The sequence below is a fragment of the Peromyscus leucopus genome, chromosome 1 (genome assembly GCF_004664715.2).
Source record: "Peromyscus leucopus breed LL Stock chromosome 1, UCI_PerLeu_2.1, whole genome shotgun sequence".
NCBI classification, from domain to species: Eukaryota; Metazoa; Chordata; class Mammalia; order Rodentia; family Cricetidae; genus Peromyscus; species Peromyscus leucopus.
The window spans coordinates 170128577-170151771 of NC_051063.1; the positions used below are offsets into that span (position 1 = coordinate 170128577).

The following is a 23195-nucleotide window of genomic DNA, read 5'->3' on the forward strand; positions in this document are numbered from 1 at the left end:
CTCAGAGCCTGGCACATCGTGAGCACTCAGAATTGAGAGCTGTTATTGTAACAATGGTGATTATTGCTGGACCACGCTGCTCCCGGAGGGTGACATATCCGTGGGGAGATGCACTGTCCGTAGGCAAGGTTACATAATTCCCCAAGGGGGTGACACTTCCCTGGAGGCCAATGGTCTCCCTAAGGAGGCGCATGAGACGTCTCTGAAGCACTGGTGAGCTAGTTTAAAGGCTAAGTAGGAACCCAGCAACGGAGAAGTTTGGGGTTGAAGCACTAAGAACCTATAGCCTGAACCCGATGGGCCCTCCCTCTTTCCGGCTGAGTCTGATTCATCATCTTTTCAGTCTCCTAGCCCTACATCGCTTTGCTAACTCCGGTTTATTTTTCATTTTCCCTGAGACTGTGTTTATGCTTAGCTTGTGAAAATATAGCTTCTGCTTGCCCTCTACCCCGCTGCAGGCTGCCTACCTGCATCCGATCGGTACCCCGATTTCCTGTTTCCCAGCCTCAGGCTCCATCCATTCCTCCCATCTGCTGCAGAGAACACAGACTTAACACTTCCCCTACGCTCAGGCCTTTGGTCTTAAGCCCTGTCTTCCTCTCACCCCCAAATGCTCCTCCGGAGCACATTTGTTCAGACTTGGGTCGCCCCCTGCATCCTGGCACTATCTCCGGAACCCCCTGCTCCAAGTGTGGAGGTGGGGGTACCTCCGGCCGCGCTCCCAGGACAGCTGCAGCCTGAGGACGGTGATGATTGTGGGGGCTCCCGAATGCATCCTCTGGTCACTTCCTCCCCAGCTGGACTGGGTCTATCAGGAAGGCCAAGACCCCATCTCCACGGGAGCCGAGGGTACAGCCGCCTCCCCATTTCCGATGCTGGGAAATGTTTCCCACCCATTCCACCCCACCCCTGGACAGCTGCCCTCTTTCAGGCTCGGGGTTGAGGGGGGTTGGGTAAACCCAGGCTGGGAAATGGCTATGCTCTTGATCATGCTCCAAGATCCAGACTCCGCCCCCTGCGGAGAAGATTCTGCCCCTTCCCCACAAAAATTTCTGATCGTCCCCCTTCATAAAATTCCTTTCCTCCGAAAGGTCCCAAAAGAAACTCTGGAGCCAGGAAAAGGCAGAAGAGAGGCAGCAGGTAGTGAGTGCTGAAGACTTAAGTTCTGCTGACTTAGGGCCTCCAAGAAGGGTCGTGACCCCCAGGACCCCCCAGCCCCTCCCCGCCCTCTTCTTCCTCCCTCCCCCGCCGCGCGGCCCCTTTAAGCCAAGAGCCGGCCAGTCCTTAGTGGCTGCGCGCCGGCAAGCGTGTGTGAGTGCGCGGGAGGGGGCGGGCACAGTGTCTCCATGGCGACGCGGTGGTGACGTCGCCGGCCGGGGGGCGTGGGCGTCCCGGCCCCGGAGTGCGATATTAACCCGGGAGGCGGCGGCGGGGAGGGGAGAGGCTCTGAGAGGCGAGGCCGGGTGCGGCGGCGAGGGCGTCCCAACGGGCGCGGGACGGGACGGGGCAACGCGGGCACCAGGAGCAGCGGCCCGGAGTCGGGGCGCCTTGCCCCGGGCCCCCCAGCATGAAGACCCCGGCGGACACAGGTGGGGGCGGGGGCAGCACGTGTGGGGGAGACTTGTTGCCCCGGGAAACCGGGAGGAAAAACTTTGGGCGGGGGCTGGAGGGGTTCAGGGGGAGCCCGATTGATCCCCAGTTCTGGGGGACCCCCGAGCACTCGAGACCTGTTGCTTCTCGCGGCGCGGGCTGGGGTGCTGCCTGGGAGCCCCAATTCCGTGGATCCTTTTGGAATGCTGCGGGTGCTGCGGGTGCTTGCCTTTCCCTGCCGGGACCCGGCAACCTGGGCTCTCGCGGATCCTTGGGGTGGCAGAGTCCCTCCCTGTCGTTCTGTCACGTTGCACTCCGGGGGCCGGGACGTGTGCGGGACGAGGGGGGGGGTTCGGTACAGAGGCCGCTATGCTCGGTTCTGCGCTGCGCGGTCCGGCCCGTGACCTTCACGGCGGCGCGTGCCCCGCACCGGGTGAGCGGGATACTGGATGGCCTGGAGCAGGGCGTGAGTGGGGAGCACGGGACTCGGGGTCCGAGCTGCACCGCCCCTCCCCCGTCTGTCTCCTCGCTCCCCCGCCCGCACTGAGTCGCAAAGTTCCAAAGCGCAGCCCGAACGTTCGAAAAAGGAACTTTTTGTTTCCGACCTTAGAACGCGCCGCTTTAAGGTGGCTCAGGGGAGACCTGGGTACCCTCCTCCGGCGCGGGCGGAGGCCGGGAGTTGAGAAGGGTGGGAAAGATTGGGGGGGGGGGGGGAGAATGCAGAGGCTCCCTCATCGTCCTTCCCCCTCCTCGATCCTGCTCCTCTCTTTCAGCGGGCCGTCTTTTCCTCCGCCCCTCTCTTCCCCGCCAAGTTGCTCCTCCTTAAGGGGCCAGGGTTCCCCTCCCCCCCCCCGTTCGCTGGGCGGGGGGCAGCAGGATTAACCCCCCTCCCACTCGGACTTTTCCCCCATCCCCTCCCCGCCGCCCCCGGGCTTGCACAGGCTGGACTTTGCGCCCGGGCGTGCGGGGGGGGGGGTGGCGGTGGAGGGGGCCTCGCCGCCCCTGCCCGTCTGCCCCGTCGGAATCCGGCCCGGGGCGGGGACGAGGGAGGGGGGGAAGGGGGCCGGGCGCCGCTGTTCAAACTTGTTTCCTTCCCCCGGCGGCGGCCGCGGCTCGGGCTCCTATGTGCGGGTGTGTGCCCTGACCGGCCCACCCACCCCACCTCCCTGCTCGGCGGGTGGGGGCGGCTCTTAAAGGGCTCGGAGTGGGGCTCCGGCGCCAGGGGATTGGGGCCGAGGAGGGGGCGGGGTGGGGCAGGGGTGCGCTGTGCCGTAGGGTCAGTCACGTGCGTCCCACTTACTCCCCGACTCCCACAGGCTCACGGGCTGCCGGGCCCTGGGGGCAGCCGGAGCCTCGCCTCGCCCGGGGAGGGGACCGAGGCGCCCAGACAACCCCGCCTTGTCTTCCCTCTGTGTTACGGGCCTTGGCTTGACGGGACCTGTAGGGCCAGTGCAACCCTGCCTGCTGGGGTCCTGGTCGCATGTAGCTTCTCAGGGGAAGGCGGGGGACCAGAACGGCCTCCAGGTCGGTCTGTCTCGCCGACTGCCGGCCCCTGCGCGCCCCTCCATCCGATCCTCCATCCCGGCGCTTCTCTACTCCGCCGTGGCTGTTTCCCACTTCCTGTTTTCTTCCCGGCTCTGGCGCCATCGAGGTCTGCCTGGAGTGGGGGAGGTGTTCAGGCCCCCCGGGAGGCAGGCGTATTTTTCCTCGACCCCCCCCCCTCTCTGACCCCTATAATCCCATAAGGAAAAAGTTTAGGCATTTATGTTAAGTTGGGGGTGGTTTCCCAGAACTTATGCCCCCAGCCAGGCTTGCACAGTCTGGGATATCCAGGTGTGCCTGCTGGGACCCAGCCATCACAGCCCTTCCTGTCTGCAGCCACCTCTACACCCTGTCTGTGTTTCTGGGGCCCTTCTAACTCAGTTGCAGCTGCTGTTTCCCAACCTCACTGGACCCCCATGCCGGAGAGGTCCTGTACTCGCAAGCTTTCTTGCTGCAGAGCTGGTGTTTCCGTGATTTAAGCACGTGGACCCGTATACAACACACACATGGTCTCCTTGCCGGTGCCTGGCTCCTGGCTCCAAGGCCTGGGGAACAGAGCCCCATTGAGACACCCTGACGTCACCCCCACTCCGTCCCCTCCCCAAAGCTGGGAACAGGCCCTCGTGTATGCTGTGTCCTGATGAGGAAAGCTGGTACTAGGGTGGTGCTGGGGTGGGCCTGGGCTTGAGGAGGGGTCTCTGCCAGAAGTGGCAGCCGAGGTCTAGGCCCGGGGGTGGTGTTGCTCAGGGAAGGAGGTTAACAAGGGGGCCTGGGACAGCTCCCAGAATGTGGGCTTGAGGGCTTTCCAGAGCCCCCCCACCTCCTTTCCGAGTTCCCTTTGTGTTGCATGTAGTCTCTCTCCCTCTCTTCTGCAAAGTTTATTTTTAGCCTCCTGCTCCCCCGCTCCCAGGACTGTCGCTGCACACACGTTGCCTGGTTACCGGGACACGGAGGCTGGGGCTGGTGGGCTGGGAAGGGTGGCTTTAATTTTGGGGGGGGAGGGTGGAAGTCAGTACACCCCTCCACCTCCAGACTGATGTCTTAGGGACTTCAGTGTCCCCCCCCCCTTGGGACTGGGAGTCAGATTGGAACGGAGGTGGGAGAAGCGTGGAGCTTCGTGCCCTGATGGGAGTCAGGAGATTTTTGGAGGTGGCTCCAGGGTATATGGAGGGGTGATTTGATTACTTGGGTTCACAAAGACCCCTGAACCCTAGAGGATGTCCTGAGACTTTGGTTCTCTGTAGCAGGACAGAGATAATGGGGTGAACACCTGGATTCCCAAGAGAAGGATGAGGCTTGGGTGCCTGGGTCCTTAGAAGGGTTTGTCAGGGGCTGCTCCTGCTAACCTGAGTAGGGCTGCTGGTTCAGGACTCTGGGCTCAGGTCCCAAACATCTAGAAATCAGGTTCCTGGAACCTGGCAGTGGCTGGCTGGTTTGAGGCGGGGATTTCTGAATGGGGCATATGGACTAGGGGAGGGGATTGCTGAACTGGCCATCCCTTCCTACCTAGGCCCAGGGTTCCAAAGAAGTCTGTGCAGGGGAACACTGAGTAACGAACGCATTTGGAAAAGGTGGTCCCTGAAGGAGTGGAACTACTGGTTCCTGCCTTCTCAAGGGGAAGGAACCTCTTCTGGATTTCACATTGGGGTTGAGGCTTTGGGGAGGCTCAGTCCTGCACCGAGGCCTGGTTGGTTTCTGCTTGAGCTGGGCCCAAGGGAGGGGGGTACTGACACACACCAGTTTGGCTAGGGCTTGGGACCCCGCCCATTTTTAGCCATATACCTTGGTCTTCTTTCTGTAGCGGCTCTAGGCCCCCTGATCTGCCTCCCTCCTTCCTCCCCTTTCCCTCCTCCCACCCCTCCATTACCGGCTGCCTAGTGCTGAATTATTGATGGCCCCTGATTACCCGGGGGTTTGGGAAATAACAACCGCAGCCCCCCCACCCCAGGCTGCCCACCCCCCTCTAGGGACCAAGTCAGCCCACTGCCAACCTCTACCCAAGGTTACTGCTGGGGGCGGGCCAGCAGGTGGGCTGGGAGTAAACTGAGGATGAGATGGCAGGAGAGGGAGGAAGGGGACAGTTCTGGGGCCTGCTTGGGCTCTGTCTGGGTCAGGTCCCCTCCATCCCGGTCCTAAGGATGGACTGGGGGAGGCCATTGTGGCTCAGAGGGTCCAGTGCTGTGTGTGGGGGGGGCGCTCTCAGACAGTCTGGGTTTCACTCTCAAGGGAAGACAGAAGCCTCTGTGTGTGCAAGCGCTGACCTCATCGTCAACCAGCCACCCCACCCGGCCTGGTCCTTTTAAGAAAAAAAAAAAAATCTTCTCCAGCTCTGGGTGGGAGTAAGAGCTTCCATGGGTCTAAGAGGAAAGATCATATATGTTTGCAAGGAGAGGACCACAAAAGCTGGGGGTGGGTGGGTGGGCACTGTTGGCTCTAAATGGAAGTAGGGGTACATAGAGAGGGCTGTACCCCCATCCTGCTGGCCACGTGTGCCCTTTCCTGCCCCTCCCCTTCCCCCACTGGCAGCCCTGCCCGCCATCCTGGCTTGGTGCCTGGCCCCCTGGCACTGGCCCCGGGACCCGCCGCCGTTGGTTTCCTGTTTCTGCCGGTGTCGCTGGAGCAGGCTGCAGCTCCCCCTCCTCCTAGCCTCCTGTCTAGCCCCTTCACACAGACACACAGACTGTGTCACCTTCGGATTTGAGTCTTCAGTTGGGAGGCTGAGGGGCTGGGCAGGAGGTGGACTCCAGGGTGTCTCCCCGAGCCCCCAACCTGGCATCTTGACCCTAGGCCACTCCCTGTCTCCTGTCCCTAGGGTTTGCCTTCCCAGATTGGGCCTACAAACCGGAGTCATCCCCTGGTTCGAGGCAGATCCAGCTGTGGCACTTTATCCTGGAGCTGCTACGGAAGGAGGAGTACCAGGGCGTCATTGCCTGGCAAGGGGACTACGGGGAATTTGTCATCAAGGACCCTGATGAGGTGGCCCGCCTCTGGGGGGTCCGCAAGTGCAAGCCCCAGATGAACTATGACAAGCTGAGCCGGGCCCTGCGGTGAGGAGGGGCTGTGGGCCCCAGAGGACGTGGCAGGTCCCCATGGTTGGAAACCCCTGGTGCATGAGGACAGGGTTTTGGGTTTGATGTCTAGCTCTATAAGATCCTCTAGCTGCGTGAAGTCTGGCCCTGGGCAAGTCCTGGCCCTTGGAGCTCTTGGGTCACACGGAGGTATCCTAGGCAGAGAATGTAGTCACATTGGAGCGTCTAGTGTGGTCCTCACTCTCTGGCTACTTGATTTCTCTTTTATGGCCTTAGGCTCTTGGGTACCCTTTATGAGTGGCACCCAGCCACATGTCATGGTGGAGTGTCTTGTGGAGTGTAGCTTGATGGCCCCATGGTGTTTTGTGCCCACAGCTATTATTATAACAAGCGAATTCTGCACAAGACCAAGGGGAAACGGTTCACCTACAAGTTCAACTTCAACAAACTGGTGCTGGTTAATTACCCTTTCATCGACGTGGGTCTGGCCGGTGAGTGTGGGGGATGCATGGCCTGGAGTGAATGAAGAGGTGGGTCTTCTGTGTCCAGCATGGACCAGAGATCTTGATGCCAAATCTCCCTTCTCTTGCCAGGGGGTGCAGTGCCCCAAAGTGCCCCTCCAGTGCCATCGGGTGGCAGCCATTTCCGCTTCCCTCCCTCAACGCCCTCCGAGGTGCTGTCCCCCACCGAGGATCCCCGATCTCCACCGGCCTGCTCTTCATCTTCCTCTTCTCTCTTCTCTGCTGTGGTAGCCCGACGTTTGGGCCGCGGCTCAGTCAGTGACTGTAGTGATGGCACCTCAGAGCTGGAGGAGCCTTTGGGAGAGGACCCCCGGGCACGACCACCTGGCCCTCCAGAGCTGGGTGCCTTCCGAGGGCCCCCCCTGGCCCGCCTCCCGCATGACCCTGGTGTCTTCCGTGTCTACCCCCGGCCCCGGGGTGGCCCCGAACCCCTGAGCCCCTTCCCTGTGTCTCCTTTGGCTGGGCCTGGCTCCCTTCTCCCCCCTCAGCTCTCCCCGGCTCTGCCTATGACCCCCACCCACCTGGCCTACACACCCTCACCCACGTTGAGTCCTATGTACCCTAGTGGCGGTGGGGGCCCTAGCGGCTCAGGGGGGGGCTCCCACTTCTCCTTCAGCCCCGAGGACATGAAACGGTACCTGCAGGCCCACACCCAAAGCGTCTACAACTACCACCTCAGTCCCCGAGCCTTCCTGCACTACCCTGGGCTGGTGGTGCCCCAGCCCCAGCGCCCTGACAAGTGCCCGCTGCCGCCCATGGCACCCGAGACCCCGCCGGTCCCCTCCTCAGCCTCGTCTTCCTCTTCCTCCTCTTCATCCCCATTCAAGTTTAAGCTGCAGCCGCCCCCGCTCGGACGCCGGCAGCGGGCAGCTGGAGAGAAGGCTCCAGCAGGCGCCACCGCCGACAAGTGTGGCGGGAGCCCAGGGGGGCTGGCTGAGGGGGCAGGGGCATTGGCCCCTCCGCCGCCGCCGCCACCCCAGATCAAGGTGGAGCCCATCTCAGAAGGCGAGTCCGAGGAGGTGGAGGTGACTGACATCAGTGACGAGGATGAGGAAGATGGGGAGGTGTTCAAGACCCCCCGTGCCCCACCTGCTCCCCCCAAGCCAGAGCCCGGAGAGGCACCTGGGGCGGCCCAGTGCATGCCCCTTAAACTTCGCTTTAAGCGGCGCTGGAGTGAAGACTGTCGCCTGGAGGGGGGCGGGGGCCTCTCCGGGGGCCCTGAGGATGAGGGTGAGGACAAGAAGGTGCGTGGGGACACAGGCCCTGGGGAGGCCGGGGGGCCCCTCACCCCACGACGGGTGAGCTCTGACCTCCAGCACGCCACAGCGCAGCTCTCCCTGGAGCATCGTGATTCCTGAGAGCTGTGGGCAAGGGCCCCGTGTGCCCCCCCTTCCCTGAGCTTTTGCTGCCTTAACCCCCTCCCCCCCCAAAGCCCTGGAGGTGAGGGCAGCTCCCTCAGTCTCCTCCCTGCCTCCTCCCTTTCTCCTCCCCACATTTTGTATAAAACTTTTAAATTTTTTTTTTTTAATGGTAGGGTGGGTGGGTGGCCAGGGCTAGGGGCTAATCTCCTTATCTCTGGGTTTCTAAGTTCTGGGCAAAGTGGTGGTGGGGGGCGGGAGGGGGGTGTTAAGGGGGGGCACCTCCATTCTGAGGATTTCTATTTGAACAGAGGCTCTGGCCTTGAACACCCAGGAACTTTTTTTTAAATTACAATCGTAGGAAGTAAAGCCTTGTCTCCCTCCCTGTTCTCTGCCTCTTACCTCGTCCTCCCCCCTTCATACCCCACCCCCAGCCCTAACCCTGCCTTCCTTGCCCCTCCAGGGGCTGTGAGTGCCTGGGTTTCTTATACCCCACAAGGTTGCAGCAGGGGCCAGAGGGACAATTTTATAAACCAAAAATTCTGTGGGGGTGGTGGGGTGGGAGGCAGAGGAAGGCGAGGGGTGCCGCCTATGGGCCACAAATCTCTACAAGTGCCTGTTCCCTCACTCCACCCCGGTACTGGTCCAGTCCCCTCACACCCACCCCCAGCTGCTCCTAGGTCTGGCCCATGGGCAGGTGGGTCCGGGGACAGGAAGGGGGTCCCTTGAAACCAAACTGGAAGCCCCTCTCTGCCTCCCAGCTGGGGTCCCAGGGGTGGCCTGGAGGGCTGTGGTCAAGCCTTATTCTGTATTGGGAATGGAGGGTGGGGTGGGACCTAAGGGGCTGCTGGAGAATGTATTCAAAACAATAAAACTTTGGACCTTTGCCTGTGGTAATCTGTCCTAGGTACTGGGTGCAGCCAGCCACAGCATGGCCACAGGCTTGCCTTAATTCTGGACAGGTCTAGACACACCTGCTTCCATCTGAACAGGTCAAATAGGCCTGGGGAGTTACTGGCCTGCTCTCAGGTGGCACAAACCTCAAAGTTGATGATTAAGGTCTCTGGCTTTCTCTGGTCTGGTATTCCTTGACTGGTTTCTTACCATCCAAGCTGCCTCTGGACCCTCACCAGGGTTGAGCCTGTTGTCTCTGGTTCTCCTGTTATCTGAATTGCTTTTCCCTCCGGCTCTGACTGCTAAGCCACACCCTGATCAGGTCCCCAGTTGAGGGTCTTGTACTTTGAACTACCTCTAGTACGCTGCTCATCTCCCTTAAATGTACAAGGAGGAGGGTGTAGTGGTCTGCACCTGTAATTCCAGCACTTGATGAGGTAAGTTTAAGACCTGCCCGGGCCATATAACAAAAGGGGAGTGTCGTGTTATCACTGCTGGGATCCTTCTGCAGTGAGCCTGGCAATGTCTTGAAATGCAGATCTTGGGCTAGAGAGTCTGCTCTTCCAGAAAAATCTCAGTTCCATTTCCAGGTCCCTTGTAGGGTGGTCATGACAACTGGTAACTCCAGCTCCAGGGTATCTGTTGCCCTCTTCTGGCTCCTGGCATCCACGCAGAATTGGCATACATTCACACAGATTTACACATTAATAAAAATCTTTTAAGGAATTTATATGAGTGTTTGGTCTATATGCATATTCGTGTTATCCTGTGTGCTGACTGTGCCCCAGGTCAGAAGAGAGTGTCCGATGCTCTGGAAGGAGATAGAGATGGCTATGAACTGCTATACGGATGCTGGTAACTGACCCTTGGACATCTGCAAGAGCAGCCAATGCTCTTAACCATCAAGCCATCTCTCCAGCCCCAATAAAACTAAATCTTAAACCCTCGAAGATAATTGGTAATCTGTGTCCCACCTGATTGATACCCCTAGCCAGCGGGTTCTGCGAGGGATTTATCCCATTAAAGATAGCTGGTCTCGACACACCGTGTGTCATATATTCAAGCATTTTGGTTCTTGAAGCATTCAACAAAGGGCTTCATTAAACTTGCCAATGACCTAGAGCTGAGATAGTCAGTAAAGTGGCTCCAAATCCTGTGGTCTTGCAACAACTGGATTTTCCAGTGGCAAGCCAAGATGGCTGAGTCTAGATCAAGGTGTCCGAGATCTTAGCATTTGGTCGATGATGAGCTCATAAAGCTAGAAAACCAGATTGGAGAGCTGAGTCCTGAAGGAACTATTAACAATCATGAAGAATTCAGGTTGTGATTGCTGGTGGATACAAACCCCACCTGAGCAGTGCAGGTGTGATGCCTGAGGCCCAGAAAGGGGAAGGGGTTCCCCCAAGGCCATACAGTTGCTAAGCGATAAGAGTGGGAATTGAGAACTCAGGCCTGTTGGACTGGCTTCGCTATAAAACACCACCCTGTGCAGCCCTGAGGGGGAACGAACATTGAACTGGCAACTGCTGTCTACTCTTGCACTTAAACTTCAGCCCGTGCCAACCCCGGGGTGGGTGGTCCCAGATGATGCCTTCAGTTGGCAGTGAGGAGACGATCCAGGACTGGGATACTGGCAAGAAACAGGCTCCTGTGGCAGCCTGTGGGCAACTGCTCCCTCTCCTGGGTGATGTAAGCCATTCCCTGGGGTGGGAACCACTGGGTTATTTCTGGAAGTTGGGATGAGACATATCTCCTGGCAACGTAGATGCAGCTGAATTGCTAGTGGGGTGATAGAGGAAGGCGGATGTTGTCATTGCAAGAAAGAAGCAGGACTGGTTAGTAGCCTCAGCAGAACCCTTCAAAGCACTTCTAATCACATGACTGGTAAGTGTTCAGCTTCAGAACCTGTCCAGAGGTCAGATCTTGGTCTACTCAAACTTGTTACCCCAGATTTTGACTGTGTGGGATGTCACAGGTAATATTTGGCCTTAAAGACAACAGCTCTCCCCAGGTCTTTAATCGCCCACCTAAATCCATTTGCAGGCCTGGAACATTTCCTGCAAAATGCCCTGAGCCCAGTGTAGTGGCACATGCCTCAAGCACTGGGACGGCTCAGGTGGTAGGAGGATGGCTTCTGGTTCGAAGCTAGCCTTGCTACAGAACAATACCCTATTTCTTCTCCTTTTTGGTTTTTTGAGACAAGGCTTCTCTGTGTGGCTCTGTTTGTCCTAGAACTCACTCTGTAGACCAGGCTGGTCTCGAACTCAGAGAGATCTGCCTGCCTCTGCTTCCCAAGTGCTGGGATTAAAGTGTGCCACCATGGCAGAGGAGGCTCTATTTCAGAAGAGAAGAAGGGAGGGCTGGAGATGTGGCTCAGTTGGTAGAGTGCTTGTTTTGCATGTTCAAGACCCTTGGGTTCAGTTCCCAGCATCACAAACCCGTCTTAGTGGTACATGCCTGTAATCCCAGCATGGCCTAGGCAGGAAGGTCAGGAAGACATCTTTAGCTTTGTAGTGAACTTGAGGCCAGAGTGAGCTGAGACCCTGTTCTCAAAAGAAACAAAACAAAAGACACATGACTTTGGTCCTGAGATCTTTGCTTCCAACTAGAAAGTCCTCAAATCTTTCAAGGGCATTTTACAGATGAATTCATTCCACCTAAAATCCCATTCACAACAATAGCCCTCCTCCCATGAACCTACACAACTCCAAAGTCTCTCCCTTGTGTTTCTTAGCCATCCTTCACCTCTTCAGGCTGTTTGGAGATCCTCGTAATTTCTCATTCTCTCACATACCTTTCACAGAGATCTCTTCATCATGCCCCAAACAATTGTTTTCCGCCTCTTATAGTCTATCAAAGACTTCTTTTATCTCTTCATGGCTCCCCATCAATTCCTCCAAACATCTTTAGGACCCTCTTAGACAGTTGGAGACATTTTACAGATCATCTCTGACATTCGCCCTCCAATGCCCCACGGAGCTCAATGCAAAGACCAGCCCACTGCTCAGGTCCCACGGGTTCTGGCGGTTAAATAATCAGTTATATCCTGCCGCACACCCGAGTGAGACTTCTTGGTCCTATGCCTTAGGGCTTGACTTAAATTTTACTTTTCAACTCCCGAGCAGCCGTCAGAGGGCGGCAGCCATCCATTCGTCTGTGCTGCTCCAGAAACGCCCTCTCCAGTCGAGCATGAAGTGTGCAGGCTTGCAAAGGGGGCGGAAGTACTCGCGCTTTGCCTTCTGGATAACGTAGTCTAAAGAGGCGTTAGCCCTAATCTGTCTCCGTGTCCAGTGAGAATTGCAGTCGGGAACTGACCGAGTCGACTGGACGTTAGGCTTCAGAAAACCCCCAACAATTAGTACGAACACAGGCTGCAAGTAAAGTAAAGCACAGAGAGGACAGCACTTTGATCACACACACACAGTTTCCCAGTATCCTTTGGAGCTACTTCTTTTCTTCCGGGTATTAGTCGGTAAACGGGGCGCCTCAACAGGCGCAGGAAAGCTGAAACTGCTTTTTGTAGCCGGTTCCCTTCTTTTGGATTCTCTAGGATCCTGTAATTTAGAAAATTGAGTGGGGGTTCAGGACAGAAATAGTTATCTACCTACCTACCTATATATAATATATAATCGTCAGCTCACCCTCTTGGTCTTAACCATATTACTAGAGAAAGGTAGAATATCTGAAAACAAGTGTTCTGAGACACGGGACTGTTTATTCAATCCTTTGAGAACGCCGGGAGGAAACGTTTTTCTCTTCCCAATATGTGGCCACTTGGGACTCCTTTTTCCAGCAGTCACTGATCGGCTTAGGCTCATTCTTAGGACCTAGGGACCAGGGAGGAGACATTGTAACTCATTACAGTTTCCCCTGGGAACTGCCGTCCTTAACCTTTCACCTACACTCCCAGCCACAGGGCTCCCTATGGACTACAGTTCCCAAGAAGCCTCTGCGCCTAGCTTCACAAAGAGTCAGATTCCACTATGGACTTTTCCCAGCATGCTCTGGCTGATGGTAGCTCCCATCCTCTTCCTCAAAGCTGTCTTGAACTTCATTTCCCAGAAGACATCAGGCTCACTGAAGCAACGCACTTAACTCTTGGTGTCGACTACATTTCCCGGAAGGAACTGCGGCGCAGCTAACTGGGCAGAGAGAGTGCGATGCCTACTCCATTTCCTATCCTATCTTTTCCAGTTACAGTATGTACTTGGGGTGTGAGGACCACTGGAGACTTCATTTCTTAGCGTGCTTTATAAGCCTGTCTACACCTGCAATGCGGTGAGGGCGTGGTGACGACTCCATTTCCCAGTATGCTTCACAGTTCAAGAACTGAGTATTCACGAGTGCGGACTCGATTTCCCAGGATGCACCCGGCTCAGGAAGTCTCCGACAGCCCATAGAGTAGGCGGGTAACTGGACTCCATTTCCCGGCATGCCTCTGGCTTGGATGCCGCTCGAGAATGAAGTAGATAAGGTTTCATTTCTGATACCCGATGGGGTTTGCTGTTGCATCTGTGTAGTGAGTGTGTGGCTCTGGCTGTGTTTTCCGAAGTGTTTCATGTTGTCTTCTGGCAGAGTCGGATGACATTACCCAGGACTCTATTTCCCGACGTGCAGCGCGGACCCCCCCCCACGGCGCCCCCCCCCCCCGCGCAGCCTGCTACTCTGAGGTCTTGAGAACTCCATTTCCCGGCGTGCTGTGCGAGTCGTGGGTGGCGACAACGAAGCCGACCGCAGAGGGACTTCATCTCCCGGCGTGCCCCGCGGCGGGCGCTGGGCCGGAGCCGGAGCCCGAACGGCGCGGCCTGGAAGAGGCCGGAGCCCAGGGGAGGCGGCGGCAGAGGCAGCGGCGGGGGCAGCCCAGGCAGCCCGAGCCCCGCGGCCTGGGCCTGCGCTCGGCGCCATGAGTGGCGGCGGGCCTTCGGGAGGCGGCCCTGGGGGCTCGGGCCGGGCGCGGACCAGCTCGTTTGCGGAGCCAGGCGGCGGAGGCGGAGGCGGTGGCGGCGGCCCCGGGGGCTCGGCCTCCGGCCCAGGAGGCACTGGCGGCGGGAAGGCGTCAGTCGGGGCTATGGGTGGGGGCGTGGGAGCTTCAAGCTCCGGGGGTGGCCCCAGCGGCAGCGGCGGAGGAGGCAGCGGCGGCCCCGGCGCGGGCACTAGCTTCCCGCCGCCCGGAGTGAAGCTGGGCCGTGAGTACTTAGGGGCGCCCTGTGGGGTGGTGATCTGGGTTTCCCAAGCCCGTCAAACGGCGATCAGATTCTTTCATGTACTCAGACAGAAGCTCGAGGTCACCGTGCTGCTTCAGGCTGGGATCTGAGCTCTCTGTCTTCCCAGATAAAGGAGTTTCGGGGTTACCATCACTTGGAGTTTAGAATCAGAATTACCAACATCCAAGAAACAGAGGTCACAGGCCCCATTCTTCCTGTATCCAGTATCAAGGTCTCGGGTACTTGACGACGTTGCCATCCACCAGAGAACAGGATCAGAGGTCATAGTACTTGCCAATGGTGATCTAGGATTATTGTCCCCTAAGAGACAAGAATAAGATCACAGCCACCATCCTATACAAAAAGGGGGCTGTTCCTTTCCTTTCCATCAGAAATGGGGATTTGAATTGAATCTCTTCCAAATACAGATTTAGGATTACTGATGTTCCCACAGAACAGGGCCAGGCTTAAAACATAAGGCCTGACATTACCACTTTACCCCATTGAAAATGTGTAGACTTGTGTCCCCAATGGGGACAGTATATAATAATTGCTGTTTATAAATAAGAACAGATTGGGAATAACATGGGCTTCAAATCAAGCTCCCCGGCAGTGTTCTTTTAAAAAAAATGGGGGGGGGGCCCTTTAGCAAAAATGGAACAGGATGGCATGGGTTACACCTACTATAAAATATGGGTTTGAAGTGGCTGTCTTTGGCTTTAAAAAAAAAGCAATATAGGATTATTTTTCAAAATGTCACTCACTGCCCCCTCCCAATTAGAATTTGTTGATAAGTTTCCTAAAGGGAGTGGATGATTAGGAATGGCACCAAGGTTTGCTGCTCTTCAGAGACTGGGCACCAGGACAGAATATCCCCTAGCAGTCCAGGAGATCAGCTGCTCCATTCTCAGGTCAGGTGCTCCTCAGGACCACACAGATGGAGAGGTCAGGCCAGTGCCCATCCCAATGCAAAGTGTTTGGTAACAGTAACAGCATCCCCATCCCTATCCCCAAGGGAGGGTCAGGGCATTGTCACTTCGATCGGTTCATTTCTGTCACTCAGGAGCAGTGGTAATGGTCCTAACTTTGCTGGGGAGTGCCCTCTGACTGAGAATGGCCAAAGTTTTCCTGAAGAAAGAACACCCCATAGTTTCTATTCCTTTGAGTGGAAGATGGTACCATGTGCCTGCCCTGCAGAAGGGGCCAAAGGCTGGGGAGCCCAGTGTGGCTGGATTCTATACCTGAGGTGTTGGTGGCCCCCACCACCAAGTGACTTGCTGATGTTTGCTAGAAGGAGAAATTAGAAGGTGCTTACCCTTTAATGGAAAGTATGTTTGTATGTCAGTGTCCTCCAACATGGGAAGTAGAATTTAGGGTTCCTTGGAGAGAGGCTCCAGGTCACTGGAGTACTTAAGCTCCTCCCCCATGCTTAGGCATTGAACCTAAGATGTGTGCCAGACAGTTACTCTGTCACGGAGTAATCGCTGTCCCTTCCCCTGCAGTGAGCTTTTTGAACAGCTTTCCCTCCCTGGGCTATGGTGGCCAAAGAGGAAAGATCAGTGGATTGTATTCCCTTTGTTCCTTAGGTGACAGCGGGAAGGTGACCACAGTGGTAGCCACTCTAGGCCAAGGCCCAGAGCGTTCCCAAGAGGTGGCTTACACCGACATCAAAGTGATTGGCAATGGCTCGTTTGGAGTCGTGTACCAGGCACGGCTGGCAGAGACGAGGGAACTGGTGGCCATCAAGAAGGTTCTTCAGGACAAAAGGTTCAAGGTAGCTTGGGTGGACTGGAGGTTGGGACTGGGAGTGACTGCCAGTTGTGCCCAGCAGTAGAGATGGTATCCGGAACTTAATGTTCTTAACATTAGTAACGTGTGCCATGATACACATGTGGAGGTCAGGCAGCTGTTGGGAGTTGGTTTCCCTACTACTGTGGAATCCAGGGATCGAACTCAGGCCATCAGGCTTGCATGGCAAGCACTTTTATCTATTGAAACATCTCACCAGCCTGAGTCTGGGATTTCAGTGGGACCTGAGCATGGGCCTCAGGAGAGAGGAAGAAAGGGAATGAACTGGGAGGAAGCTGGGAAATGTAAATTCCAGAATAGCTGAGAGCTAATGTTTACTGGGCATCTCTTTAGTGTAAGTGCTTGACAGGCAAGTTCTAATTTGATTTACCTGAAGCATTTCTGAGGGCAGGTACTGCTGCTATTCCTGCCCTACATCAGCAGAAATGAGGCTGCATAGTAAGGGGCCCTTTAGGGGGAGGCTCTGGCCTGTTGACTCCCGAGTCCTTCTCCTCAACCACTTGGTCACATCTCTTCCAGAAGAAAAGGTCTGGTAAGGCTGATGCTGGTAGCTCTGAATGTCGTGCTCTGTCCCAGGTGTCGGCAGGTGCCTAATGGAATCCAGCCTTTTGATGCTCACTTGAGTCACTTGTCTGGGTGCAGGGAAGGGTTCTGTCTCTGGAGGAAAGGGTGCTCTGTGAGCTAGCAGAGGCCTGGGGAACTAACAGGAGAAAGAGAGAGAAGTAGAGGACTGTACCAGATTAGATGGGGTAACAGCCTGGGCCTGGGGCTGGTCAGTGAAGGCTCTTAGGAGTTGCTCTGGGGTGTCAGTCAGACCTTGATGGAGCTGAACTTGGAAGATGAGATTGGAAGTATGGAGCCTAGGGTCTAAGCTAGAGTTGTGAGTAGCAGTACTCACAATTGAGAGGGTGATAGAGGGTGATGGGGGTCGGGGTGAACCAGGCAACCACTGCTATCTATGGCTGCTTGTGCCTGTGTTTGGTGGTGATGTTTATGTGGTCTCATTTCTTTAGTTTTGGTGGTATGTGGGGTTGAACCCAGAGGTTTGTGCATGCTGGGCAAGTGCTCTACCACTGAGCTAGTTAGATCCCTACCTAGCACTCTTTTCTCTTTATTTTGACACAGAGCCGCACTAAGGTGTGTCTAGACTGTCCTTGAACTTGAAATCCTCTTGCCTTAGCCTTACGAATAGCTGCGTTCATAGGCCAGCACCACCAGGCCTAGCTTCAGTAAATTTTCCAAGAGATGCTGAGGGCTGGTGTTATGAAGGAAATAATTGAGCCTTACATGTCAGCCAGCAGTAGTTAGAAAACTTCTAAGAAGCGGGTTGAAGTAAATACATTGGTGGCCCAGGACTAACTGATCTATAGGCACCAGCTTGCATGTGAGGGGCAGGGGGCGGGGGTGAAGGACTAATCCTCCCTTCTCCCTCCCCAGGCTTCGGAGCCTTGAGTTTGGAACACAGGGAAGAGCTGCCTGCTCTGTTAGCAGAAATAGGTGTGGGGTGGAGGTGATGGTGCTGGGGCCAGAGGGAGGCAGGGAATCGGATGTATTGAGATTCTCCCTTTGCCCTCTAGAACCGAGAGCTGCAGATTATGCGTAAGCTGGACCACTGCAATATCGTGAGGCTACGGTACTTTTTCTACTCCAGTGGGGAGAAGGTGAGACATTGGGAATCTAAGGTGTGTAGGGGTATTGCCATACTCAGATGCTATCCATTTTCCTGCCTGCCTTTCCCACGAGGTCCTGTCTGTCCCTCACTGTTCTCTGCACACCTTCCCTCTTCCCTTACAATGTCTCATCTCTCCTTTGCCCTCCAGAAAGATGAGCTGTATTTAAATCTGGTGCTGGAATATGTGCCCGAGACAGTGTACCGGGTGGCCCGTCACTTTACCAAGGCCAAGCTGATCATCCCTATCATCTATGTCAAGGTAGGCAGGCAGGCAGGCTGCTGGAGCACAGGCCCACAAAACCAGGGGTTCTGGGCCAACTATGCCTATGGGTTCCTTTATCTTTCAGTTAGGTTGGTCTTTGGAGGCCAACGCTCCCCATCCTCAGCCTTGTAGCTTGCAGATGGGTTTGGCTAAGTCCAGGGGAGGGCCAAGGCAAGGGCTTGCCAAGGAGGTGGAAAAGGAGCTGCTCCACACAGTAGGACCATTGGGGTTGGGGTAAGTGCGAAAGCCTAGAGGCTACAGGAAGGGTGTAGCCACACAGAAGAGCCAGGCAGGCCTCTCCCCGTATCACCTGTGGGCCTGTTCATGGCTTCAGCACTTGTACCCAGGTGAGCTGCTGCTGCTGCTGTGGGCTGTGCCTGTGGCTGCTGCTGCTGCTGGGCTCTCTCTACTGGGAGGGCAGTTCAGTTCTGAGTTGTGCTGTGGCTGCTCCTATGCTTAGCCAATGCTGAGCAGTTCCTGAGGCACAGCTGACTGAAACCCAGGCCTTGCTTGTGAAGAGCTGTTTGGCTGGGCATGGTGGTACACACTTTTTGTCCCAACACTCAGGAGGCAGAGGCAGGAGGATCTCTCAGTCCAAGGCCATCCTGGTCTACATAGTAAGCTCCAGGACAGCCAGGACTGTCTTTAAAACCAAGACCTGTGTTTGATGAGGTTATAGGCACCATCACAGACAATGACAAAGCTGAGGAGCTGCTGCTAATGTAGAGGGCCACGGGGAGTTCTGGAAACTGAACACCCCTTCCCTGCCTGGGGGCGAGAAAAACCAAGGAACCTGGGAGGAGAGTAGTGTGATACAGGCACAGGAGGAGGGGGTCCCAGAAACAGCCTTGTGTGTTGAGGTACATATACATCAGGCCCAGGGGATGCAGGAGAATGCAAACTCAAAGGTCCTGGCTGCATGTAGTGGTGCATGCCTGTAAATCCCAGCACTGAGGAGGCTAAGGCAGGAGGGTTGCAAGTTCAAGGCCAGCTTAGAAGCTAGTGTATGACCCTAACTCCAAAAAATAAATGAATAAATAAATAAAAATTTTAAAAAAATTTCCAGAAAGGTTCCATGGGTAAAGATGCTTACTACCAAATTTGAGAACCAATTACTGGGACTCACATGTTGAAAGAAAGAACCGACGTCAGCAAGTTGTCCTCTGATTGCCAGTTGTGGTCTGTGGCGAATGTGTAACCCCCTCCCCCAGGGGCGGGCATGTACACACAATCAAAATGTAATACAAATTAAAAGCAAATCAAAACTAAAAACCTTACTTAGGTTCTAGTCAGTGGGTGTAAGGAAGGCAGGAAATGAAGCTGGAGAAGAGCTGTCAGCAGGGGGTGGTTTTGGTGACGGGGGAAGCAGAGTGCCTGGCCCACACCCTGTGTTATGGCAAGACCTTCTGGTGTCACTCCTGAGGCTCATGCTGGGGGTGACCGGGGCAGCAGTTCCCTATGTGGGGGCCAGGCCCAAGCCCAGCATGCCATCCTCAAGCTGCAGAATCAGAAATTGGGAATGAGGCCTTCTGGCTTATTCTGGTAAATCCAAGTGATTGTGGCAGGCACTAAAGTTCTAGAACCAGGGGTTTCCCACAGGACTCAGGAACCGAGGCCAAGGGATAGCTGGCAGGGACAGTGGCCTGGTGGGGCCAACGATGTGCGTGTGGGAAGCAGTGGGCTGGAGCTGAGCTGTGCCCTGCCCATCTTAGGTGTACATGTACCAGCTCTTCCGGAGCTTGGCCTACATCCACTCCCAAGGCGTGTGTCACCGTGACATCAAGCCCCAGAATTTGCTTGTGGACCCCGACACTGCTGTCCTCAAGCTCTGCGATTTTGGCAGGTAGGTTTGACCTGGAGCCTGTGGGGTGCCTAAAGGGGTGAGAACCTCAGCCTTGGGTTTATGCTCAACCCTACCGTCTCTTCCCACAGTGCAAAGCAGTTGGTTCGGGGGGAGCCCAATGTTTCCTACATCTGTTCTCGGTACTACCGTGCCCCAGAGCTCATCTTCGGAGCCACTGATTACACCTCGTCCATCGGTCAGTTAGGGGACGGGGACTGGGGAGTGGCAGTCTGGCAGGTTTTGAGCTCTTGGGTACTGTTGCAGGCTTGGTGATTAAAGCTTACCGTCTGTTCCTACACTGGTCCTCACAGGCTGAGGAGGCTGGCGCTGGGGCATCTTGTTTGAGCAGCTAAGCAATGGAAGGCTGGATGCTGTGCCGCTCCCCTCCAGGGGCTCAACAGCTGGCCAGGGCAGGGCTGAGATTTCAAAACTGACTGCCTCTAGACCCTCCCTCCCAGTCAGCCTGTTGCGTTCGAGGGAACTGTGAGCAGGAGGGTATGGCCTGCTCCCGGGGCCTGTCTTTCTCTGTCCTGAGGGAAGGCTGAAATGTGAAAGAGTTGAAGGGGAATGTCAGTCTGGGAGCTGGTATGGTCCGCAGGTGTGAACTCTGAGCCAGGTGGCCCTGGAAGTTGAGGATCAGTTCCCACAGTGTTCCCACTGGGTATGGTACCTCTCGGGCCAGTACCTCTGAGACAGCCATGAGGAGCGAGCGGAGTGTGCAAAGGACTGGGCTTGGTGGCTCTGGCTGCCTAGTATTGACCCTCTACCCTTCCCTTCAGATGTGTGGTCGGCTGGCTGTGTACTGGCTGAGCTGCTTCTTGGCCAGCCCATCTTCCCTGGGGACAGTGGGGTGGACCAGCTTGTGGAGATCATCAAGGTGAAGGCAGGGGCAGAGCCAGGGAGGGCAGGGGTGGGCCTAAGAAAGGGCCCTTGTCTCACACCCCTCCCTTTCCTTGACAGGTACTAGGAACACCAACCCGGGAACAAATCCGAGAGATGAACCCCAACTACACAGAGTTCAAGTTCCCGCAGATCAAAGCTCACCCCTGGACAAAGGTAGCAGAACTAGGGACATACACAGCATGGCTGAAGGGGTGGGTCCCCTTGGAGGCCAACTGCTCTGGCCTGTGGGGTTGGAGACATGGCTTAGTGGTTAAGAGCACTTGTTACTGTTGCAGAGGACCTGGGTTCCAGTCCCAGCATCCACATGGCAGCTCACAACTACCTGTAAGCCAGCTGGATCCTACAGGCATGCAGGTGGTTAAGGCACATGCACGCAGGCACAACACTCATAAAGTAAAATAAACAGATCTAAGACATAACAATAAATTAAGGCTGGGGTGGGGTGGGGTGTCCTGAAGTTATCCAGGGAGTCAGTCAACAACACTTTCAGATTTTGAAGTTTATAGAATTTTAAAAGTTGAGAACCCATAGGTAAATACAAGATTCCCATTTATGTAGTGGCAAGGAAACCCAGCTCAGTGTTTACGCCTGTTTCCTTATTGGGGAGTTGGATTGTCAGGGAGGCAGGCAGCCACGGGTACGCACTATGAGGCACACCACACTGGGGCCACAGCACCCACCCACTTAACTCTACCCACAGGTGTTCAAATCTCGGACACCACCTGAGGCCATTGCGCTCTGCTCGAGCCTGCTGGAGTACACTCCATCCTCAAGGCTCTCCCCACTAGAGGCCTGTGCCCACAGCTTCTTTGATGAACTGCGGTGTCTCGGAACCCAGCTCCCCAACAACCGCCCGCTTCCCCCCCTCTTCAACTTCAGTCCTGGTGGTGAGAGCACAGCTTGGGCCTCGAGGAGTTGTTGGGGGGATGTGGAGAGACAGGACTGGGAGCTGAGAGGGTACAGGGCGGCCCTGGGCTCAGCCAGATGTTTCCACATTGTAGCTGGATGCCAAGGCCTTCTCCAGTTTTACACTTAAGAGTCCTGTGGCTAACCACCTGGCCTTGCCGTAACTGGGTCCCCGTGGGTACCCCGTCCTAACCCTAACTGGCTTTCCGAATGCCCTGCCTCTCCCTGACTGGGCATGTGAATTCCTGTGTCTAGAGCTCTCCATCCAACCGTCTCTCAACGCCATTCTCATCCCTCCTCACTTGAGGTCCCCAGCAGGCCCTGCTGCCCTCACCTCGTCCTCACAAGGTAAGCTGGGGAGCACGTGTGCACGTGTTGAGGGCTAAAGCAGCGCCTGTGAAGTGGGGGCTGTCCTTGGTGACAGCAGCTTCCTACAGGTTTTCAGTTGGTGACATTTGATGGCACAGAAGGCGCATTTACAGTATGTCAGCAGCCAGCTTTATCGGGCAGTACTGCCCACATTTAAGTGCCAACTAGACGACCAAACATTTCTTGGTCTGAACGAATAAACAGAAAGTTGCCCACATTTAAAGATTGGGCCATTTTGGTTAAAAACCCAGATTTCCTGTTTCTTTGGGGAAGAAAATTGGATTTGGCAGCTGTGGTCTGCCTTTCTCCTGACAGCAGCTGGAGCTCTATCCAGCTGCCCCCTTCTCCTGTGGAGGGTGGCTCCCTGATGTGAGCCACTGTAGTGTCAAGCTGGCCCTTTGGCATCTGAGTCTGTAGCCCTGAACCTCAAGTGACAGCTGTCAGTTTCTTGCATAGTGTCTTGAAGGAAGTTGTGCTCTCATGGGCATGGGGTGGGGTACGAGGCGAAGGCTAACTGTCCACTCCTTCCCTCTCCTTCTTCAGCTTTAACTGAGACTCAAACCGGCCCAGACTGGCAGGCACCTGATGCCACACCTACCCTCGCTAACTCTTCTTGAGGGCCCCACCAACTACCCCTCCACATCCATCTGGGAACTCCCAAGTGGGGCTGGGAAGGGGGGCCATAGCCCATCAAGCTCCTGCCCTGGCTGGGCCCCTAGACTAGAGGGCAGAGGTAAATGAACTCCTACCCCCAACATCTAGGCCCTCCCTCCCTCACCAGCCTCACCTTTGTGGGGGGCTTTTTAAAGAGGATTTTAACTGGTTGTGGGGAGGGAAGAGAAGGATGGACAGGGGATTTGGGGGTATGAGGACCTTCTACCCCCTTGGTCCCCTCCCCTCCCCCAGGCTACCACTCCTTCCCCCTCCCCCCCATGTCCCTTGTAAATAGAACCAGCCCAGCCCACCTCCTCTTCCCTTCCCTGGCCCCCTGGGTGTAAATAGATTGTTATAATTTTTTTCTTAAAGAAAAACGTCGATTCACACCATCCAACCTGCCCCCCTTCAGCTGTACCCCCCTCTTGTCCTCTGCTCCCAAGGCTTCCACCCTCTCCCCATCCTGGAAGGAGGGAGTAGGGAAGAGCCCCTGGTGTCTTAGTTTCCACAGTAAGGTTTGCCTGTGTACAGACCTCCGTTCAATAAATTATTGGCATGAAACCCTTCTTCCTGTCTGGCTGCCTGTTTCCACAGAGGTGAGGGGGTTCAGGGTTTGGAATAAGTTGTACCTTAGGCAGG

General features: G+C 55.9%; 3 protein-coding genes across 3 annotated transcripts in view; all 3 read left to right on the plus strand.

Annotated features, from left to right (window-relative positions):
• The window catches only part of LOC114688528 (carcinoembryonic antigen-related cell adhesion molecule 1-like), an 875221-nt gene that overhangs the window by 389271 nt on the left and 462755 nt on the right, over positions 1-23195 (plus strand). The gene's annotated exons all lie outside the window — the stretch shown is intronic.
• Erf (ETS2 repressor factor) lies at positions 1415-8926 on the plus strand. The gene is made up of 4 exons (XM_028859993.2): positions 1415-1589; positions 5945-6179; positions 6537-6652; positions 6755-8926. Exons 1-4 carry the CDS (start codon positions 1568-1570, stop codon positions 8038-8040), a joined length of 1659 nt encoding a protein of 552 aa, XP_028715826.1. The 5' UTR covers positions 1415-1567; the 3' UTR covers positions 8041-8926.
• Gsk3a (glycogen synthase kinase 3 alpha) lies at positions 13652-23122 on the plus strand. Its single transcript, XM_028859977.2, has 11 exons — positions 13652-14120; positions 15725-15912; positions 17525-17608; positions 17768-17878; positions 19594-19724; positions 19814-19920; positions 20504-20601; positions 20685-20780; positions 21328-21514; positions 21789-21881; positions 22446-23122. The coding sequence occupies exons 1-11, from the start codon at positions 13838-13840 to the stop codon at positions 22517-22519; spliced, it is 1452 nt and encodes a 483-aa protein (XP_028715810.1). The 5' UTR covers positions 13652-13837; the 3' UTR covers positions 22520-23122.

Excerpts from the sequence above, each read along its gene's own strand:
- Erf (XM_028859993.2), top strand. The coding sequence starts at position 1,568 with ATGAAGACCCCGGCGGACACAG. Across the intron at positions 6,180-6,536 it reads AAGCTGAGCCGGGCCCTGCG|CTATTATTATAACAAGCGAA; the intron begins GTGAGGAGGGGC and ends TTGTGCCCACAG. Across the intron at positions 6,653-6,754 it reads CATCGACGTGGGTCTGGCCG|GGGGTGCAGTGCCCCAAAGT; the intron begins GTGAGTGTGGGG and ends TTCTCTTGCCAG.
- Gsk3a (XM_028859977.2), top strand. The coding sequence starts at position 13,838 with ATGAGTGGCGGCGGGCCTTCGGGAGGCGGCCCTGGGGGCTCGGGCCGG. Across the intron at positions 19,921-20,503 it reads TGATTACACCTCGTCCATCG|ATGTGTGGTCGGCTGGCTGT; the intron begins GTCAGTTAGGGG and ends CCTTCCCTTCAG. Across the intron at positions 21,515-21,788 it reads CTTCAACTTCAGTCCTGGTG|AGCTCTCCATCCAACCGTCT; the intron begins GTGAGAGCACAG and ends TCCTGTGTCTAG.